Here is a 21494-nt window from a genome sequence, read left to right as displayed (position 1 = left end):
GAGCTGACAGGTGGATTTTCCACATAAGCAGGGCTCTCTTTGGAGGATGCCGTTTTTGCCCTTTTTTTTTGTTCTGCTTTCGTCAGTACGTCCAGGCTTCTGCATTTTGTGCAGTGGTAGTTCCGATGTTTTCTCTTACATTCAGGCCTGAGGCTCACCTCAGTCCTAAAACTCTTAGTATATGTGGCAGAAACTTGCAGCAGGACACAGAGTTAATACTTGATTCAGATGCAGGTATGCTAAACTCTCTCACACCCTCTTATAATAATTTATGGAAAGTGACCAGCCTTGATTAATCAGTTTCCTTAGTGAGATCCTTACAGTGAGGCACAGTTATAATACAGTTGCATTGTTACCAAAGACATTCCAGAATTTGATAGTAGGAAGTGGCTTTCAACTCAGGGTGTCTTTTGGAAAATGTGCATAAAAGAGGAATAATTTAAAATCTAATTTATCTGCCTCTGTTTCCTACCCTTATCCCATTTTTATTGTCCTTATTTTCTGTGTGTGGCCTATGAACTGGTGAACACTTTGAATACTGTTTAGATTGGAATTTATTTTTAACAGATCCTGTTCCTCCCTATCGTGACCTGTAATTCTGGGAAGCCTTGTAGTTTGAGTGGGCATCAGAGACTTAGGGTTACAGAGGATGGGGAAGCGATGCTTGGCTTGATTTCAGTATGATCGGGTTCCTGAGAGGTGCTGACCATGCCCTTTTCCTGTCTGTGTGGGGAACCAGCCAGACCAAAGAATGGCTTATTCTTTTGCTTCATTTAGGACCCAAGCTCCTCTTCCATGGGCCCAGTGCCTGGGCTTGGCCCCTGGTAGTACAATTGTACGGAACAGCTGTGTTCCCACTTGGCCCAGCTTGCCCAAGCTGCTGGTAGGATGATTCAGGTTATTGAGAAGTGATGTCTCTGGCCCGTGGGTGGCTTGGATGACAGGGGACAAGCCGCAGACCTGGCAGTACGTTTGGATGTCTTGTGCAAAGTGGGTCATGCCATTCCCAGGATTCCAGATCACTAGCAAAGTGTCAGGGGTTTTGCAGGGCCCTTTGCCCCTCCTGTTCCTTTAGAAAAGTGCAAGACTGTCAAGGTGGGCCCACAGGCCACTCAGCAAGTGCCCAATTCACCCAGCAGGGTGCACCAGCCCAGCCTGGCAGTGAAGAATTCATTTGCTGAGACCTTTTGTACTGTTCCCGTGGCACGGCAGATAGGCTCAGCAAGGGAGATGAGGAGAAAAAGGGCATGGTGCTGGCAGGCAGGCTGCAGCCAGGAGGATGAGGGGACGGTGGCAGTGAGAGCAATTAAGGTTTGGCATCTTCTCTTCTCCGCCTTTGGGGCACATGCTCTCTGCAAGTTGTGCCATGTGGTTGCTTTCTGTGGACCAGCACTGAGTGAGCTCCGGGTGCCAGGCGTGGAGTGGGGGACAGAAGGCCTCCTTCACTGCTGTCATCCACTACCCCTGGCCTAGCCTGGGGCCTCTGAGCATGCCAGGCACCCGCTGGCCTTGGAGCCATTGCATCCTCCTGTCACTCTAACTGGAATGCCCTGTGCTTTGATGCTCTGTCCACCCGGGTGCCTGCCTGCTCTCTTGTCACTTTCTCTAACTACGTTTTCCAAAGTAGTTCGTGCTCCATGGTCCTACCCCCTTTCCCCTGCTGTATGATGTTCTTGCTGATAGTCACTCTACATAACAGATTATCTGTACATGTGTATGCGTGTGTGTGTGTGTGTATTTCTCCGTCAGCCTGGAATTCTGTCTTGTTCCCTGCTCCATCCCTCAGGGCCTTCATGCCCGGCATGTAGTAGGCGCTTGGTAAGTGGACGGTGAGTGGGTGAGAAAAGTGACTATATGGTGCCGGGGGATGCTGGATGCGTGGTTGGCTGGACAGAACCGGAGCTTACGCTGAGTCAACAATGAAAGTAAACCTTGGGCGACTGTCTCTTGGTAACCTGTGAAAATAACAAACAACCGTGTCTACGGTATGTGTCCGGCTGTGGGCGTGGTGGGGGAGAGTTTGGGGGAAACATTTAACGCGTCAAGAGTCCAGCCCAGAATTGGGCCTGTGGTTCACAGCCAGGACTCTGCTGACTGAGGACCTGTGTGCCAGGCGCCTCCTCTGCCCTTCCTTTCTCCCCCTTCACTGTAGACGTTTCAGGAGTAATGCACCACTCTCTTGTTACTCCCCATGTGTGTCCTTTCAGAGAGGTTTGGCTGGCTGCTTCGTATGTTCCTAAATTTGACTGGGAGAAGTTCTGCCAACCTAAGACAAGAATTCCCAAGCTAAGAAGAAATGCAGTCTAAGAACAGATGTGCTGTTTGTGAGAAAATCACCTCTTGTGTGTGCTTTTTTAAGGACGTTTCATCTTAGAAAGACAGAAGAGTGCTCCTGTGCCTGCCAGCTTCTGAGGGGTTTCTGTACAGCATGGGTTTAGCCTGGGATTACTCAGGACAGATGGCTTGTGACAGAATTCTTTAATATCTCCAAATACTAAATTTCACAGTTTCTTCTGGTAACCTGCTGCTGGCTTCCATATTCTTGGACTGAAACTTTACCTTATGTTTAGTCAAGCTGCTTTTCTGTTGCTGTGACAGTAGCCTGGATTGTCACATTGAACTATGTGCTAGGCATTGGTCTTAGGACGATAGGTCATTCTACCATTTTCTCCAAGACCGCTGATGTCCCCACCCCACCCCCCACCCCCTACCCCCTGCCAACCCCTTCCCACGGATCTGTTTCCAATCATTTTTAACATTTTTTCCTTCTTCCTTCTTATGTTGTTCTTGTATCCTTATGTTTAAAAAGGGTGGGGTGTGCCTGGGTGGCTCAGTGTCCGACTTTGGCTCAGGTCATGATCTTGCAGTCCATGAGTTCAAGCCCCACATCAGGCTCTGTGCTGACAGCTTGGAGCCTGGATCCTGCTTCAGATTCTGTGTCTCCTTCTCTCTCTGCCCCTCTCCCACTCATGCTCTGTCTGTCTGTCTCTCTCTCTCTCTCAAAAAATAAACATTAAAAAAGAAAAAGTGGCTACAGCCCCTCTGAAAGTCCTCTTGGTTAAAATTTAGAATTATTCCCTTATTGCTTTTGTCAGGTAGTTTCCTAATGTTAGATCCCAGAATACTGTTACTTGAGTGTTATCTTCATGGCTTGCTATTAAGTATGCAACTTGTTTTAGTATGCATTATTCTAACATCTACTCATTTGCTACATGAGTTTTGGTCTTGGTTTATAGCATCTGGCTTCTTCCTGCACCACGAATGTCTAGTTTGTTCTGGGTGTCTAGGTATGCTCCTTTGTGTCTGTTCCTATCCCTCGTACATAGTAAGTGCTTGATAATTTGTGTATCTGATTAGTGCGTTCATTTTAGCCTTGTCTTCCCTGTTCAGACAATGCCTCACACTGACCAGCTCCTCTCTCATGTGATGTTATCAACGTACCCACCTTCCATTGCTGTCCCCATAGGGGGTGTTAGGACTTGAAGGGGACATTGTGGGTGGGTTTCATGATGAATGGGGGCTCACTGATAGTATTGAGTACACAGGGATCAGGGATGGAAGGCCAGCAGTGCCCCTCCTGAGAAGTGCCAATGGCCACAGATGGTTGGCAGTATTCATTATGGAGTTGAACCTATTGCAGACATACAGTAGGAGACCTTTATTGAGGGCTCACTACATGCCTGGCACTGCTCTCAAGGTCTTACGTATATTAAGTCATTTGATTTTCTTAACCTTTGAGACAATTACTTTACATTTCCCCCCATTTTATAGATAGGAGGTTAAATAACTTGTCCAAAGTTACATTGCTAATAGGTGGAAAAATGGGTTTCAAACCCAAGCTGTGTGATGAAGAGCCCAGCACTGGGCCACCTAATCACCTGCTAACCTATTACACCTCTATACCTGCTCTCAGCCCCTTTGTGTTTAATACCTGAGTTTTATATGTGTAATGAGCTCCATTATAAGCTATATACCCATTAAGTAATAGCCGGATGTAGATTTCAAACTGTTGTGGAAGAGGTGGGTTTGTCCCCAGTGGGCAGCTTATCCATCAGTAATTCATCCAGTAGTCATGGTGTTCACCACCTCGTTCCTCCTTGTGCTTGTTTGCTCTGATCGGAGGCAAAGGGGATGGTCCACAATCCATCACAGTTGAAGCTAACTATATTAGAGTGATTTTGGTTACACAAAAACATGATGTTTGTCTTCTAAAACTTACATATTTTAGATGATTTCCAGTAGATGATGAAAAATAATTGGATATGGTTAATTTATTTTTTAACTGCAGGACTTTTAATAGATAAAGCAATTATTTGTTTTTGAGAGAGAGAGAGAGAGAGAGAGAGAGCGCACAAGTGGGGGAGGGGCAGAGAGAGAGGGAGACACAGAATCCCAAGCAGGCTCCAGGCTCTGAGCTGTCAGCACAGAGCCCATGTGGAGCTCGAACTCATGAACTGTGAGATCATGACCTGAGCTGAAGTTGGGTACTTGGCTGAAGGAGCCACCCAGCCACCCCTCTCAAGATTTTTTAGAATTATCTATCCCCCAAAGAGGTTCCATCTGGGAGAGGAAGATGACTCAGGACCAGAATGGTCTTAGGAATATAGTATGTTAAAAAGCTGTCTAATTTCTGAGTTTCAGAAGGGACCTAGTACTGTGATTGTATACTTATTAAGGGACCTAATTGTTGACACTTCGACATGTGGGAGTTGGTGGCTTCATGGTTTCCAGCCATGGGTTGAGAGAGTCAGTATGTTCCCTGCTCACCCTCACCCCCACCCTGGGGGGCAGGACAGATGTCAGAACAGAACCTGGTAACTACTACTTCTAAGTGTTCTTGCTGGTTCTACCTGTCTCTTTCTCACTCCAGGCTGGATTTTCTGTCTCACTGCCGGCTGGACTGACTCAGTTGTAACTACTAGAGTCCATGGATAAATCGTCAAAGAATATGTATACTTCAGTGCCATAAGCCAAAGAAGAGAAGTATCATTAAGTTATTGACAGCTTACTTAGTTAATAAAACCAATTTTGCCTTTGCCCTTTGCAGGTAAAATATTTGTGGTTATTTCTGTAAGAGTAGTGACCAGGAAAATTGAAAATGTATGCCTTCTAACTTTAATGTAGAAAATCTAGTCAATATACATGTGAAAAGATGCTTAGCTATACTATAAATGGAAATCTTAAATGGAGGGGTTGGAGGGAGCTATAAAGTCTTAGAAGATGAAGGTAGACGTGTAACTACTGGTAGGAGACTGTATCTCCAAGATGTTTCAAGTGAAGGCAAGCAGGTAGTATGTACTCCCCTTGATATAACATTGTTTTCCGTGTAATTTTTTTTTACTGTGACCTCCACAGCAAGAGTATATTTTATATTACAACAGAGTACATAGTACTTATACATCATCATACTAATGTAATACAGTAACACTGAAGACAGGAAAATATTCGTTCTCACTAGGGGCAAAGCAGTCTTGGTTATTATTTCTATTATTACTAATAAAATTATTAATGCTAAGGTGACCTGTCATCTATTAATGGATTGAAATCCACAATTGTAAAAACACCCATTTGGCATCACTCCTTTTGTGCTCAGAAGAGAAAAATCTCTAGAGGTATGTCCAAGAAAAGTTACCATTAGGTTCCTTTGAAAAGTGGGGCTTTGGGATTGTGGTTGGAGCAAAGCGATGAAATTTTTTTTACCGTCTCTTTTCATTTTTAATATTTGAATTTTTTATCATGGACATGAAGTATTTTTAAATAGTAATTGATGCAAATAGCAAATGTCTGTACTGTGGCCTTCCTTTCCTAACATGGCTCTTCCCATCTTGGCTACAGTCTTTCCTCAAGCTTTGGTTCTTGCCCAGATGGGATTGTCTCCCGTCTGCCACCTTTTTCAGCCCGGTTCCACTTTTCTCCCCACTGAGATTCCAGCTTCACAGGAAGCATTTTTATGGAACTGCGAAAAGAAGTTCAGAAAACTGGCACTTCATTTATAACGTGAATTCATGAGATTCTGTCTTTACTTTTGATTTCCAAATTAGACCTAGCACACAAGTTACTTTGGGAATTCAAAAAAAAAAAAAAAAAGTTTGAACATAACCTTGTCCATAGCACATCTTTGAAAAGAATTTGTTCTTGTTCTTTTATGAAAAAAACACTGTATAAAAAGCATTTTGAGTAGAGATTAATCAATGTCTGTTTTTCTTAATAGGTTTTAAAATGGAAAATTTTGATGCATCACTTAGTACCTATTTCAAGGCATTGCTAGGCCCCCGAGGTAAGGTGGTTTTTGGTTTTGCTCCCCTCCCTTTAGAGACACTTATAAATATTGCATGAAGAGATTCTAGAAAACATTAGCGTCTTCTGTGATAAGACCAGTGCTTTGTCCTGGATAACAAGGGGCTTGGAGAAGTCCTGTGACACTCTTGAAGCAGTGCAGTGTCCCCTGTGACACAGCTGCTGTGACCCTCTGGTGACGTTAGCTGGAGATCATATTGTGCTGGAAAGCTTGTAGCCTGAGAATGCTGCACATTTCACCATTATTGGTGCTGGGTTTTCCTCAGTTCTGAGTATCCAGCTGAAACTGGTTTCCAAAATGCACTGCTGTGGTGGTTTAAAACTCTTCCCCTTTTATAATTTTCAGGGCTTATTGTCCTTTCACGTTGTGTCACATCAGTGGGTAAATAGATACACCTGATCTCACTTTTTATGCTTAATCGTTTTGTTTCCTTTTAGGAAGTAAATCGGCTCCATGTTGCTTTTTTTGAACGTCATCTGTCATGTCTCTTGATGTGTCTGTAAAGAAGGAACTTTATAGGTTTACAGAAAGAGTCATTAAAAAACTGCAAGAAGCTTTTAAACAAATGAAAAGGTTGTCAGTTTCATTTACGATTTTTAAAGTACAAAAGAAAACAAAAGAAACTGCATTTCTTAGTATGGTAGAGTTAAAACATGAGGGTGTGGAGAAACAGTCTAATTGATAAGACCTCTTTGGAGGGTAGTTGTGTCTTCCATTGAAATCAAAAAGCACATGCCTTTCGACTCTGCTATTTGACTCCTAAGACTTGATCCTATAGCTAATCTTGATCATTATTACAAAGATGTGAATAAGGATACTCCTTTATAGCATTGCTTGTAAAGATTGGAAATAATCTACATGCCCATCAGTAGGGGAACTGATGCAGTAAGTTAGCGTACAGCCAAATGAGCAAAACCAAATTAGATCATTTTTTTATGTGTTCTTGGGTTGAGATAATGCCTTATTTCAGCTTCATAGAACAAAAAAAGTCCAACTTTAAATGGCTGAAACAGTAACAAAAATGATCCGTTTACATTATCAAGATTGAGCAACTCCTGAGTTATTTCAGGGACCTAGCACACTTGTTCTTGTCATTTTCTACTTCACAGTCTCAGTATATCAGCAGTTCTGCCCTTGGAAAAATCCTTCCACCTTTCATGGTTACTGGATGACCACAGCAACTCCAGGCAGCACCTACGGAGGAGGAGGGGAAAATCTGTTCATTTGCATGCCTTTAAGAAGGAAACTCTTCACCAGGGCCTTTCACCCAGCTGTCATCTCCTCAAAGCTCAGTGGCCACAATTGCTTCACATGCCGTTGTCTGAACAAGTCACCAGAGAGTGGGCAAGGACTGCCATGGTTGGCTAGATCCCTAAAGATTTACTGCCTGGGGGCACCCTTGGGGCAGCCAGCCGCTCTGGCAGCACTTGGCAGTATGGATGGAGGATGGATACTTGCAGATACGGCCTTACAAGATTTTAAAAGCAAGGTGTAAAAAAATAAAATAAGATGTAAGATAGAACATCAAATAAAAGGAAATGAGAGGGTTTTGTGTGTACATTTATTGTGTTTGTGATATGTATGTACACACAAGCATATGTAACTGTCTAATGTTAGTTGCTGTGTGGGAACTTGCTTTCTCACAGTTGACAACCAGGGCCTAGAGCTGAGAACAAAAGGTGCTACGAATCTCCTCCTTAAGTTCACTGTGGCCAGCCACCTCCCTGAAGGACTTCTAAGAACTACCAGTTCAGCAGAACTGTGGTAACCCCCTCTACCACCTTAGCATAAGTAGCGGGGAGAGGGTGGAGGGCATCTCCTCTTAAGCCAAGAGAGGAGCATTACAGAGAAACCCAGGGAGAATTTAGAATGTCTCTAAGAAAGGAGACTGACAGTCCATTCCCCAAATGGATGGGTGCTTTTCCTGCAAGATCAAGAGAAAAAGCATTGAAGAATGTAGCAAGATGGTCCAGTCAGGAGGTCCAAGAAGGAACAGAGACTTTCCCCACTAGATGCTGCTTCTCTGAAGCTGCAGAAGGCGAAAACTGCATGCGCCTCTGAGCTCCATAGTGAGTGGCCTTAGAGGGTAGATCAGATTGAGGAGCAATAGGTTTTGGGGGCTCATCAAAGTAGCATGCAGACAGGAACATGCTGCGGAAGTGGCTTCCTGGGAGTCAGCCACAGGCAGAAGTTGACTCTTGCAGGGGACAGGTTAACGCCTAGGGGGTCTGGCTGCCAGAGAGTTTCTCCCCATCCAAGAAGAGGGCTGTCAGATTGCTGCTGGCAGCTCTGTGGAACTAATCTTCCTCCTCTCTGCCTAGGAAAAGGGTGGGGGAAGGGAGATCTGTCCTGCACATGTAGCACCCCCTCCCCTGCCCCGAATCAGTGTAGGTCTTCCCTCTCAAGCTTCTGCTGCTCACATGGTTCCTTAAATAGTCACTTCACTGTCATTACTGCCTCATCTTTTTTTTTTTTTCTTTAAAATTATTGTCCTCTCTGCTGTTGACCATTGCACTCATAGCAGATGCTGCCTTTCTAATCAGTAATTGTTGCTAAGCTAGATAAATAACATGTTTTCTCTGAGTCTGCACATGCTGGGCAGACTGGCAGACACTTGACTTAAGATGAGGACTTTGGAGTTCAAAGACTGCCATTTCTGGAGTTTCATTACCCTGTCTGTGCATCATTCAGCAGATCTGGTCCATAAATACAGTTAGTAGAAACTTTAGCTTTGTCCTTGCTTTCTTTAAGATGCTTTGGAAAGGATTTTTTTTAATGTTTTTATTTTATGTAGAAGCCATGCATGATATACATGTTATTATTCAGAACATGTAACAAAGAGCTTCACCTTATATGACAAATATTGAAAACTCCTGCTTCCTCTTCCAACTGCTTTGCTGGCATTAGGAGCTTGAGTATTAGATGACTGTTACAAAATTATGGGGAAAGATTTTTAATGTTTGAAAAAAGTTGTGGTTTTTTTATCTGCCTTATTAATCACTGTGTGTTTTCCTTTTATTATTTTCCAGATACCAGAGTAAAAGGATGGTTTCTTCTGGACAATTATATACCTACTTTTATCTGCTCTGTCATATACTTACTAATTGTATGGCTGGGACCAAAATACATGAAGAATAGGCAGCCATTCTCTTGCCGGGGAATTTTAGTGGTGTATAACCTTGGCCTCACATTGCTGTCTCTCTATATGTTCTGTGAGGTAGGTCTCTTAAATGCGTTCCAGTCGCCATCCTGAATTGTGTTCCTAAATGAAGAAGGGCAGTGTGTCGGGGGTGGGATGGGTGCACCTGGAGGTCAAATACATGACTCCATTTTGAGTATGTTTTAAAATTGATTTTTCAAAATGCAAGAGTTGTTTGTACAAATACGCCTTTTAGAACATCTAAAATAGAAGCCTTTGCTATCGATTCTTTGGTTATGTTTCATATTCAGAATTAAATATTTTCAGAAATACTTTTATGCAAGCAGAGCAAAGAATGGCAAATGAACAAAATGTGAAAAAAACAGACCTGTGAACGTTTTATTGTTGAGCATTTAATAAATGCAGGGTTCTTGTTTGGAGGTGGTGAGGAAGGAAGTGGGTGGCAGTTGTGTTCAGTGTGCTTTATGGTAAGTCAGCCTCTTGCCTGGTCTGATAACTGTAAATAGCTTTGAGATTTGACAAGTTATTTTTTTAGAAGCTAAGAAGAGAGGATAGTGAGATCTGCGTTTAGGATTTGAATGGTCTAAGTTTGGGCCAAGTTATTTTTTCTGTGTAACTGGGATGTTGAAAGCCATGTTTGATGATCTCAAAGGCTAGCATTGTAGCTGAAGTAAAAAGGAAAGAAACTGGAATCAAAACTTAGGTCCTCCCTCTTTCCCGCAGTTATGTAAAACAGCCTTCAAAGCCAAGCGGGGGAGGGAAGCTGCCCTCCAAGGGTAAGCACGGCCTCTGTACGTTTTTAGGGGAGGGGACTTCACCTTTCAGGCTTGCAACACAAATGCCTCACCACACAAAAGTGTCGCTGAATCTCTGGGTGGGGAATTAAGCCATACATAAACATTTGCAAGCACTTCCATTTAGCTTTTTAACCTTTTATGGTGGCTTTAATTCTCCATGGGATAGTAAAGAAGAAATAGGGGCGGTGAGGGAGGGGAGAAACCAGGATGAATCTTGAAATTAGTGTTTAGAGGAAAGCATGAACCCCCCCATCAGCCGCAGGCCTCTCCATCTCTGTCTGCATGTGGCCGTGTGCAAGAGCGTGTCTGGGTTCATACGCCGGTGTGAAACACTGTCTGATTGCAAGAGGTATTGATTGGACCTGGGCCAGGTCTGTGTCCTGTTCTCCCAGGTAGGTTTCAGAAGGCAGCGAAAGAGTTTATGATTAGAACGGTAGATGCTACTATCATTACTTTTATGCTTGGTACTCTGTGAAATGCTTACAACCTCCCTTTTTGCTTTTTTCTGTCCTGTTCTAGAATGAAGGCAGTTTAATTAGCCTCCAAGGTGGATATTGCAGGACTGGAGGCAGGGACAGTGCGCAGGAGTGTCTCCCGGGCCCAGCACTGTGCACATCTCTGTGTTTAAGGAACAAAAGTGCAGCAGGTTGTCAGGTTTTCAGAGTGAACTGTTTACTTTCCCACAATTGATAGATGATACAGCTATTTCTTTAAGAAAGCTTTTATAGAGTTTATTATTATGCATAACAATATTCTAGACAAAAAAATATTTAAGATTATTAAATCTTCTAGTGGTTAAGGATCTGCCTTTTCTGTTTCCCAAACCCTGGAGACAGAGCTATAACCTCATCATTTCACCTCTCTCAAACAGATAATTCTTGGGTAAAGAGGGGAAGCAAAGTGTTGTATAAATTGCTGCTGTATGCAGGTGACTGAACTTGGAAGGGTCGAGAAGCACCGTGGTAGGAAATACAGATTTTCCCTGACAGTTTGGTGAGGACTAGAGAAGACGTTGAGCAGTCTCAGCACTGGATAAAGAGGCTTAAGAAATATACAGTCGGAAAACAATTTTAACTCCTGATTTAGAGTGAGTACATTAAGCAGTAATAATAATAATTCCTTGGGGTGCCTGGGTGGCTCAGTTGGTTAAGTGTCCAACTTCAGCTTTGATCATGATCTCACAGCTCATGAGTTTGAGCCCCGTATCAGGCTATGTGCTGACAGCTCAGAGCCTGGAGCCTGCTTCAGATTCTGTGTCTCCCTCTCTGTTTCCCTCCCCGCTCATGCTCTGTCTCCTTCTCTCAAAAATTAATAAATGTTAAAAAAGATTTTAAAAAGTGTTTCAAAAAAAAAATTCCTTAATCAAGTTTCTAAAAATAAACCCAAATCAGATCTGCCTGAGTTTAAAACAAGCCCTGGTACTTCCCAAGTTAGATAGTATTTACATTTGATGTTTGTGTGACTTTTTTTCTGTATTTACATAAACCCATCAATAATATCACTGTAACATAACCTTTGTCAATTTTTTCATTTCATTTTAGCTACTGTTTTTCTTTAACTTAGCATTTATATTCCACTGAATATTAAAACATAGGAGGGTAGTCATGGGGTTTTATGACCAAAGTGAGGAGGGGACAGATCCCATTTGGGCCCCTCATCCCACAGAAAGGTCCCAAGAGCTGGAGCCATTTGTCTGCGGTCACACGGTTGGCAGGGTTGGCAGGGTCATGATTATTAGTCGTTATTTACCCTTCTGCTTATCTGTATACTTGGGTCCATAAGGAATTTAAAAAATAAATACGCAGTCATTGATATTTGTGTGTATTTAATCCTGTGGCATGAATTCACAGCTGCCTTGGCAAGTTCTAGGCTAATACAAATAAAATTAACTGTCACTCACAGGAGACAAAGAGAAATCTTGAAAGAAGGAAGGTAACAAGGAAGTAAAAGGGGGAGAGTCATTATAGCTTTAAAATTACCAGAAGAAGGAAAATAACAATGACTTTTAAAACTGTGAAACGGAGTTTAAAATGTAGAAAAAAATTAGACTTGTTTATAGTTAATGCATTTGATAGCAAGAAAATTGAAAGGAGAGACATGGCATTACTTCTTATTACCTCATGAGCTTGGTGTTTTATTTCTAAGAAAATGTTTCTGGATCCCTGATTTGAACAGTGGTATGTTTTAGATTGAAAGTCTAGGGCTTTATGGCAAGCCTTTTAACTTTTATGTATTAAATTAGGTGTTACCTAAAATCACAGTCAGTGACGAGGCTCAGAAATAAAATTTCAGTTAATAGAAAACAGCTTGGCTTGTGTCACTCACCATTGTAAATCTCTATCCTTAGTAGCAAATATAAAAATCTTATGTGCCTCTGAGAGGCAGGGCATATGTCATGCTTTATCAAAGCCCCACTGTTTCTCCAAACTATCTGTATGTCCCCGAGGTCCAGATTGAGAACCCCCAACCAGATAATGCCAGATGTGGCTTTTCCTCAACATGTGGTGTATGTCCAAGTTGGACTTGTTTCCACTGTCCCCTCTGGCAGGCTTTCTGAGCCACTTCTGACTCCTTTGTTAGTGTGCCAAACATGGGAGTCCCACTCGGGCAGCTGCTGTATGCCAACCATTTTGGTATATCTGCTCTCCACCTGCCTCTGGCCTCTTGTCCCCCTAAGCTGAGAGAACCTCATTGCTTGGTTTGTTACAGTCCAAAAGGGAGCATCCCTGTTGATCAGCCTGGGTCTCATGCACTCATCCTGGGACTCAGCAGTAGCTGCAGAGGAAGTAGGGTCAGTACTGCATGGTAGGCTTTGAACTTTAAGAACTTCTGGCCCCTTTCCTCAGGAAGAGATACTGATCTCTCAGCCTGCGCCTTCTGCTTAGCTCTGCTCAAACCCCCCAATACCAGTGTCTTTCATTTTTCCCATCTACCCCCAAGAAACTTCCTTTCAGACCTAACCAAGCCCACCTTTATTTGACAGTCTCCATCTCATTCTTGAAAACTACTCAAGGATCAGTTCCCCTGTGAAGGCAGGAGGACACTGAGTCAGAAGACTCAAGCTCTAAAAGGCAGTGATTCTTTAGCCTCTCTTGTCTTCCTGCTATTCCCAACAAACATGACACATGGCTTTCCATTAAACCGCTCCATGGGTGTGGCCTCTGCCTCCTGTCCCTCACACAGATGATGCACTTACAGAATGGCTGTAATCTCCATGTCTCTTCCCTTTGTTAGTAGGGCTCCATCAAATGTATCCTGAGCATTGGGATAGAACAGTTGCAAATGCTAAAAGAAAAAAGAAAAGGCCTCAACCACCATTTTACTTTATTAACAACAAAAATCACAGATTACAAACAAGATTATTTTTTGAGTACTTATGTATCTGTATTCCCTTGCAGTTAGAACTGTCTCGAGCATTCAGAACATTTAACGTGTAATTTTAATACAACAATTGAGGGGCACCTGGGTGGCTCAGCCGTTTGCCTCTTACTTCAGCTCAGGTCAAGATCTCACAATTCGTGGGTTCAAGCCCCACATTGGGCTTTGTGCTGACAACAAGCCTGGAACCTGCTTCAGATTCTGTGTCTCCCTTTCTCTCTGCCCCTCCCCTGCTCTCACTTTGTGTGTGTGTGTGTGTGTGTGTGTGTGTGTGTGTGTGTGTGTCTCTCTCTCTCTCTCTCTCTCTCTCTCTCAAAGATATACATACATACATAAGCAAGCAAGCAATGATTGATAGCTGACTGAATAGATGGATCTGGATTGGCATAGATCTAAAACGTATTCTTTTTTATCCTCTGAATTTTTTATTTTAAATTGTAATTTCAGGGGTGCCTGGGTGGCTCAGTTGGTTAAGCGTCTGACTTCGGCTCAGGTCATGATCTCACGGTCCGTGAGTTCGAGCCCCGCGTCAGGCTCTGTGCTGACAGCTCAGAGCCTGGAGCCCGTTTCAGATTCTGTGTCTCCCTCTCTCTCTGCCCCTCCCCTGTTCATGCTCTGTCTCTGTCTCAAAAATAAATAAACGTTAAAAATAAATAAATAAATTGTAATTTCAGAACTACTTCAGAATATGAAAAATAAAATCACATAAACAATATCTACCTCATAAATATTGATCTTTTATTATCAGTTTGAATTGTTTACTTAAAAAAGAAAATATTACAAAAATGCATCTGAAGTACAGTCCCTTCCCAAATATAACTTCCCTCCAAAGTTCCTATGTTTCTTCTCTGGATATATTTTTATATTTTTCAATACATATGTATGTATACTTGATAGCACGTAATATATTGTGAGGAATTTTTTTAACTTATGTAAATGGTTTACTGTTTCTACTCTTTCAAATAGCCTCCTTTTAGTCATTGTATTTTGAGATCAATCCATGTTGAAACTTACAGATTTAGGTAATTAATTTTAACTTCTTTATTATTTCAGTTTTACAATTTATCATACCATTTTGTGCAGTTCTCTTTGCATGGACAGACAGGTTTCCAGTTGACAGTGTTATATTGAGTACTCTTGGTCTCCTTATGCAAATGTTGCTTGTTTTTGTTTGTTTTACCAGATATATACATAGGAGGACTTTAATGACTGAATCTGATAGTCTCTTGTCTTTTAGTGGGGAAATTTAACCTATTTTCATTTAGTGTAGTGATTATTTTGGAATAATTTCTTTGACATTTTTTATGTGTGTACATTTCTTTTTTCATTTACTGATTTAAAAATCATTCCTTCTAATTGTATATTTTAGTGTTACCCATAAGTTTTGAATATGCCTTTATGATTTCATAAAGTCTAAAGTGAATTATTCTTTCTATCTTCCTGAGTAACACAGGACCTTAGAAGTTTCTGCTCTTGTCCCATCTTCCATGTCTCGGTTGTCGTGTTGAGTCCCAGCGTGTTCCAAGGTCCTGAACAGTCATCTTTACACTCTGGGGTTGCTCTTCTCTGTGCTATTGACCTGTGAAATTCATTCTTGCCTTTGAGTCTCGGTTTTCTTCTTCTAGAGTAGTTCTTTCCTGTGAAGACTAAACTCTTAGTCTCCATTTGAGCATCATTTTATTTGTCTCTAAGCTTGAATAGTATTTTAGTGGGGCATAGAATTCTAGATTATTTTTCTTCAGTGCTTTGAAGATTTATTCCAGGGAGGTCAGCTGCAGTCTTGTTTTTGTTCATTTGTAAGTAATCTTTTTTGTTCCAAGTACTTGTTAAGTTGCCTAAAAAACTAAAAACAGTTGCCTGGGTAGCCCTCTGCTTTCATGTAACTCATTCAGGACTTGTGAGCCTTCAGTCCAAAAGTTTACATATTCCATGAGTTGAGGAAAGTACTTTGCCATCGTTTGCTAGATTCTGGCCTCTCCTCCTCTCTCTGCGGTTAGACACATGCTAGATAGTCCCAGACTCCACACATGCTGTCTTTTGAATATTTGTGCCTCTTTATCTCTGTCCTCTGCATTCTTCTGATTCACCCACATTTTCATTTGTGTCTCCTGTCTCATCCATCTATTGAGTTTTTAGTTCAAATGGCTGTATATCATTCATTTCTGAAAGTTTGCCACTTGTCTTTTTTTCACTCCATAACGTAGGAGCATCACGGGTCTTTTTTTCTCTGTGATCGAGATATGACAGTTCTCTCCAAACTTAACCATTTGTTTTCAGCCACATCTGTGAGGTCATACCTCTGGGAATAATTATTAAATCTTCGTGAAATCTTTTCTTTGAAAACAAAAAGAGTTTGGTGTTCTGGATAAGCATCCCAAACTAGTTTTGCTGGGTGGGGTTATCTCAGGTAATGTGTCTTCCCCAAGTCAAAGATTTTAAAAGGACTTCAATGTAGGCAAACTTCCTTCTTTCTGAATAATGCGTTGGGGAGGGGCCTCACCTTACAGTTAAGCATCAGAGGTGATGCACTTGTTTTGGAGGGTTCTGTGCAGCTTTTCTGTATATGAGTTTGTAGTGGGGGAGTGGGTTCTGTTTTTGTTCAGTTTGCTACATTGCCAGAACCAGACGTCCGTACTTTTTTTTCCTTTGCATCTTCTTTTGAAGACTTCTGATGCTTCTGATGCTTCTTTATTGGAAAGATGAAAGAAGTTTGCGAGATGGGTGTTCTGCTTGTGCCTTCTGACCTCTCTGTAATTGTGGGGTTGACACTGTTGAAGCAGCTGGGCAAGCACCTGACAGCCTGTTCCTCCCAGGGCTCTGGCTTTGAAGGTCCTGATAGAACCACAGAGCAGTTGCTTTGGAAACACTATATTCTAAACTGTCTTGTTTTTCTTTCCCTTCAGGCTTTCCTAAAATAGAAATATTATTGTGGGGAAATAGGATTTGGAAAAACACTGAAAAGACCTGGTAGTTGATCATTGAATTTTATTTAAAAAAAAAAAAAAAAAAGATTTTGTTTACTAAAGTACTTTGAAAACAATATTTACTATTCTGCTTTTCTCATTTAACAGAGGTATAGAGAAGTTCAATCATCTGGTGAGATTAATACTTCTCAGAAAGGCCTGATGATTGCCATAAAATAGTTCTCACTCTCGGTTCCCCTGCAACAGAAGCTCTTTGCTCAGAAGGAAACTTATCTCAATGAGTGGAAACACCCCACGCAGTTATGCGCCCTCAGTTGATCTGGCACTGCCCTGAGAGAATGCCTTATATTGGGCAAATGGAGAAAAGGATGCAGCCTTCCCTTCACTTCCCACACCCAGCAGAAAGGGGAGGATTACCTGCCAGTTGAGAGCAAGCTTTGGAGTTGGTCCAAAGCCAGGCCTGACACCTCTAAACTGACCCCACAAGCCTTTGGTGTAACTTGGCCTGGCAGCCTGGCGGCCCGGCGGCATGAGAAAACACATTACTTTACAAATCCTCAACCAAAGCAGACTTAATCTGCAAAGCAAGAGTTGGTAGATGGAGAGATGGAGATCTCTCTTTAAATTATTCAAAGGATGCCCTGGCTGGGGCTTCTGTAACAGGAGGGGCAACACCACCTCAGGCCTACTCATGGGCTTTCATGCTCTGGAAGCAGAAGGAGCAAACATCTGGCTAGAATCTTGGCAAAGATTTATATAGGTGCCTGCCTTACGCCAGGTAGTGGGCTAGCTCATTGACTGTTCATCACACTGCCACTGCCCTCTCTGTGGACGGAGACTTCCCAGGTAGGCCTGGGATTCAGGCCTGTGCCTTAAACCATTGTGCACCACTGTCTCAGGATGCTGAGTCTTAGCATGAGGTCTTGCTCTCCCTAGCCACTAACATCCCCATGAAATATAAAATGAGCATTTCTGGCTGTACACGTGAAAGCAACTTAGTAGAAGCCACTCCTCAGGAGGCCTGAAAAGTGAGAGAAAAGGACTACCAGCTTAAGAGGGCAGGGTGTAGGGTTCAAGGAAAAATGCCAGACATACCTATTTTGGGTTTGGATGAGGACAAGCTGTTTCTTTGTGCTTTGTTCTGAAGACTTTTCTAGTGTATAGAGCCTGTCCTTATGACTTAAGAGTATTTCATTCAGCAGTAACCCAAGGGTGTTTCTGGTAATAAGGAAAAAAAACAAAACACTTTTGAAAGTTATGAGTGTGAATTATCTTAAGTGGGCATCCTTATAGTCCGGACATGAAAGATTTTATTTATTTTATTTTTTTTTTTATTATTATTATTTTTTTTTAATATATGAAATTTACTGTCAAATTGGTTTCCATACAACACCCAGTGCTCATCCCAAAAGGTGCCCTCCTCAATACCCATCACCCACCCTGCCCTCCCTCCCACCCCCCCTCAACCCTCAGTTTGTTCTGTTTTTAACAGTCTCTTACGCTTTGGCTCTCTCCCACTCTAACCTCTTTTTTTTTTTTTTTTTTCCTTCCCCTCCCCCATGGATTTCTGTTACGTTTCTCAGGATCCACATAAGAGTGAAACCATATGGTATCTGTCTTTCTCTGTATGGCTTATTTCACTTAGCATAACACTCTCCAGTTCCATCCATGTTGCTACAAAAGGCCATATTTCATTTTTTCTCATTGCCACGTAGTATTCCATTGTGTATATAAACCACAATTTCTTTATCCATTCATCAGTTGATGGACATTTAGGCTCTTTCCATAATTTGGCTATTGTTGAGAGTGCTGCTATAAACATTGGGGTACAAGTGCCCCTATGCATCAGTACTCCTGTATCCCTTGGATAAATTCCTAGCAGTGCTATTGCTGGGTCATAGGGTAGGTCTATTTTTAATTTTCTGAGGAATCTCCACACCGCTTTCCAGAGCGGCTGCACCAATTTGCATTCCCACCAACAGTGTAAGAGGGTTCCTGTTTCTCCACATCCTCTCCAGCATCTATAGTCCCCTGATTTCTTCATTTTGGCCACTCTGACTGGCGTGAGGTGGTATCTGAGTGTGGTGTTGATTTGTATTTCCCTGATAAGGAGCGACGTTGAACATCTTTTCATGTGCCTGTTGGCCATCCGGATGTCTTCTTTAGAGAAGTGTCTATTCATGTTTTCTGCCCATTTCTTCACTGGGTTATTTGTTTTTCGGGTGTGGAGTTTGATGAGCTCTTTATAGATTTTGGATACTAGCCCTTTGTCCGATGTGTCATTTGCAAATATCTTTTCCCATTCCATTGGTTGCCTTTTAGTTTTGTTGGTTGTTTCCTTTGCTGTGCAGAAGCTTTTTATCTTCATAAGGTCCCAGTAATTCACTTTTGCTTTTAATTCCCTTGCCTTTGGGGATGTGCCGAGTAAGAGATTGCTACGGCTGAGGTCAGAGAGGTCTTTTCCTGCTTTCTCCTCTAAGGTTTTGATGGTTTCCTGTCTCACATTCAGGTCCTTTATCCATTTTGAGTTTATTTTTGTGAATGGTGTGAGAAAGTGGTCTAGTTTCAACCTTCTGCATGTTGCTGTCCAGTTCTCCCAGCACCATTTGTTAAAGAGACTGTCTTTTTTCCATTGGATGTTCTTTCCTGCTTTGTCAAAGATGAGTTGGCCATACGTTTGTGGGTCTAGTTCTGGGGTTTCTATTCTATTCCATTGGTCTATGTGTCTGTTTTTGTGCCATGGACATGAAAGATTTTAAATTCAAGGCCACATGCTTTGATCTGACCCTATTTCATAATAGCACAGCCAAGAGCGACTAGCCAAACCCTGGAAGAAATAGGTACTTTGAATTTTGGAGTACCTGGTGGTTAATTTCAATCCAAACCACTGCTGAAGTAAAGATGCAGGTAACAAGTCTACTTTTCCAGAGAATTCTTCATGGGTAGAGCACCCCCATCGTGCTCTTATTAAGGATTGAACTGCCGTTTGAGATTGCAAGTGAACTGAGAGCCAGAATTCTGGGTGCCTGGTGGTATCACCAAAAAGTTGTGTGACCTTGGGGCACCCATATCACTTCTCATCTTTGTTTCCCTATTGAAAACATGAACTTATACACAAATCTAAAAAACACACACTTGGACATTCACATGGAAACCATAAAAACTATGAACATGTCAACCACACACTTGGTGTTGCTTAGAAATGCCCTTTGGGTCCTATAGATGCAATTGAATTCCAGTAAGGACAGTCTCTAGTCTCATTGTCTTCTATTGGATGGATGTCTGCTTGGGGGTAATGACCACACAGCTTACCAAGCCCCTATCACTAAAAGCAGCCAGCCCTTTTGGAAAAGGGTTATCTTGTGGCTCTGACATCTTGGAGTATTGGGGTGAATGGCTGATCATGGTCACCCAAGAAGACATTCTTCTGCTTATTCTTTAAATGTTAAATGACCTTGTTTCTTGAGATGATTTGGTGGCATTCCAGAAAGTGCTCTGGAAGTGGTTATCACGCTAGAGTTTATGCCTCATTTGTGGCTAACTGTGGTGTTAGATGAGAAAAGTCACCTCTCTCAATATTAGAAATTATTAACTCCACGAAGTGAATCATCCAGACCTAGCTGTGCTATTCACCTAACTTTTCTTCTTTAAATGAAAAGATGCATGAAACCACCTTTGGTTATTGAATTTGTCTCCTAAGAAGAAAAAGCTTCTAGCTCAGCTTTAATTATAGCCCTTTCCATGCTCCTGGCTTAATTAAAGTTTGCCTTACTCCAAGGAAGGGGAAAGCACATATGGTTTGTAGTAGTGCTATTTGTATTTTGATTACTTGGGAAAAGCCAGGTAAATAATGCACACTGTTGCTCTTGGAGTAGCTGTACTGTGCAGGTAGTGGCAAGCTGTGCGTTGTGACTGCTTTTTCATTGAGGTATAGTCCTGCCCTCTTTTGAGCTGATTCCCAGAAGCCCAAGACAGAGAGACCTACCCTTACTTTCAGTGCCTCACCTTTGTCCAGCCTCCTGGGCCCTCTCGCTTTGCAGTGTCTGCAGCAGTGTGTCAGATTTCTGGGGAACTGACCAAAGCAGCTCTCTGGAAAGAAGCCAGGCCTGAGCCCTGAAGGGAAGTGGTAGCTAAGGTGACTTTGACTAGAGCATTGTCTCCTCTGATGTGTTCCTAGTGGAGCTGGAGGGAATAGCCTTGAAAACCCCATGCTGTTTCCCTCTGATGGGGGATGGAGGGAACAGAACCTTCTGGCACTGGCCCATTTTATGGAGAATTGCTGAGAGTCTTATGGAGAAACTTTAAGTCAGGTGCTTGGTCCTCGTGTGTTAAATTATTCTATCCCTTCAAAAGCAGAGGGGATACTTGAGAATTCAACTTTCCATATCCCCCCACTATGACATTTGATGGGGACTGGTTTTTCCATCTTGTGAACAGAAGAATTCAGACGAATATTGTCAAATTCAAGTTTCACTAAAATACTTTGTTTCAATTTCTCCATTTACAAATGACACCTTTTGGGGTTTGGGGTTTTTTTGTTTTCGTGGGGGTTTTTTGGCTATGAATAACACATTAGGCCTCAATTTGAGGGGCAAAAAGCCATGGCTTGACCTCTTTATCATTAGTTTAGCAAATATTTATTCAGCACCTCTGGTGTACAAGTCCCTGTGCTGGGTTCTGTGGATGCAGGAGCCACAGTCCCCACCTCTGTGAGCTTACCAAAGGGCGCAAAACAGACCCTTTAACAAAGCGTTGAAAGGAGGAGCATATGAGCACATACCACAAGCTCACAAGGGTGAGCTTAGAGGAAGAAGGATAGACTTCAGCTGGAGTGCTCAAGCAAGCGATCACGAAGAGAATTTTAACCAAACTTTGAAGGTAGATAGGATTTTTAGAGCTAGAGATGGGGGTACCTGGGTGCAGACAGCACTCAGGTT

General features: G+C 42.3%; 1 protein-coding gene across 4 annotated transcripts in view; it reads left to right on the top strand.

Moving 5' to 3' along the window:
* ELOVL5 (ELOVL fatty acid elongase 5) overlaps nucleotides 1-21494 on the top strand; it is a 76156-nt gene that overhangs the window by 41178 nt on the left and 13484 nt on the right. For 3 of the 4 annotated variants that reach the window (XM_049653822.1, XM_049653820.1, XM_049653819.1), the window contains exons 2-3: nucleotides 6212-6277; nucleotides 9328-9515. In XM_049653822.1, coding sequence (XP_049509779.1) covers nucleotides 6220-6277; nucleotides 9328-9515 — 246 coding nt within the window. In that variant the 5' untranslated portion in view covers nucleotides 6212-6219. Of the gene's footprint in view, nucleotides 1-6211; nucleotides 6278-6329; nucleotides 6872-9327; nucleotides 9516-21494 lie in introns of those variants that run through there. The other variant, XM_049653821.1, reaches the window with a different exon arrangement.

The sequence above is a fragment of the Panthera uncia genome (assembly GCF_023721935.1).
Source record: "Panthera uncia isolate 11264 chromosome B2 unlocalized genomic scaffold, Puncia_PCG_1.0 HiC_scaffold_24, whole genome shotgun sequence".
Lineage (NCBI taxonomy): Eukaryota > Metazoa > Chordata > Mammalia > Carnivora > Felidae > Panthera > Panthera uncia.
The sequence above is the reverse complement of the archived record's forward strand: the minus strand, read 5'-3'. Positions and strand labels throughout refer to the sequence as shown.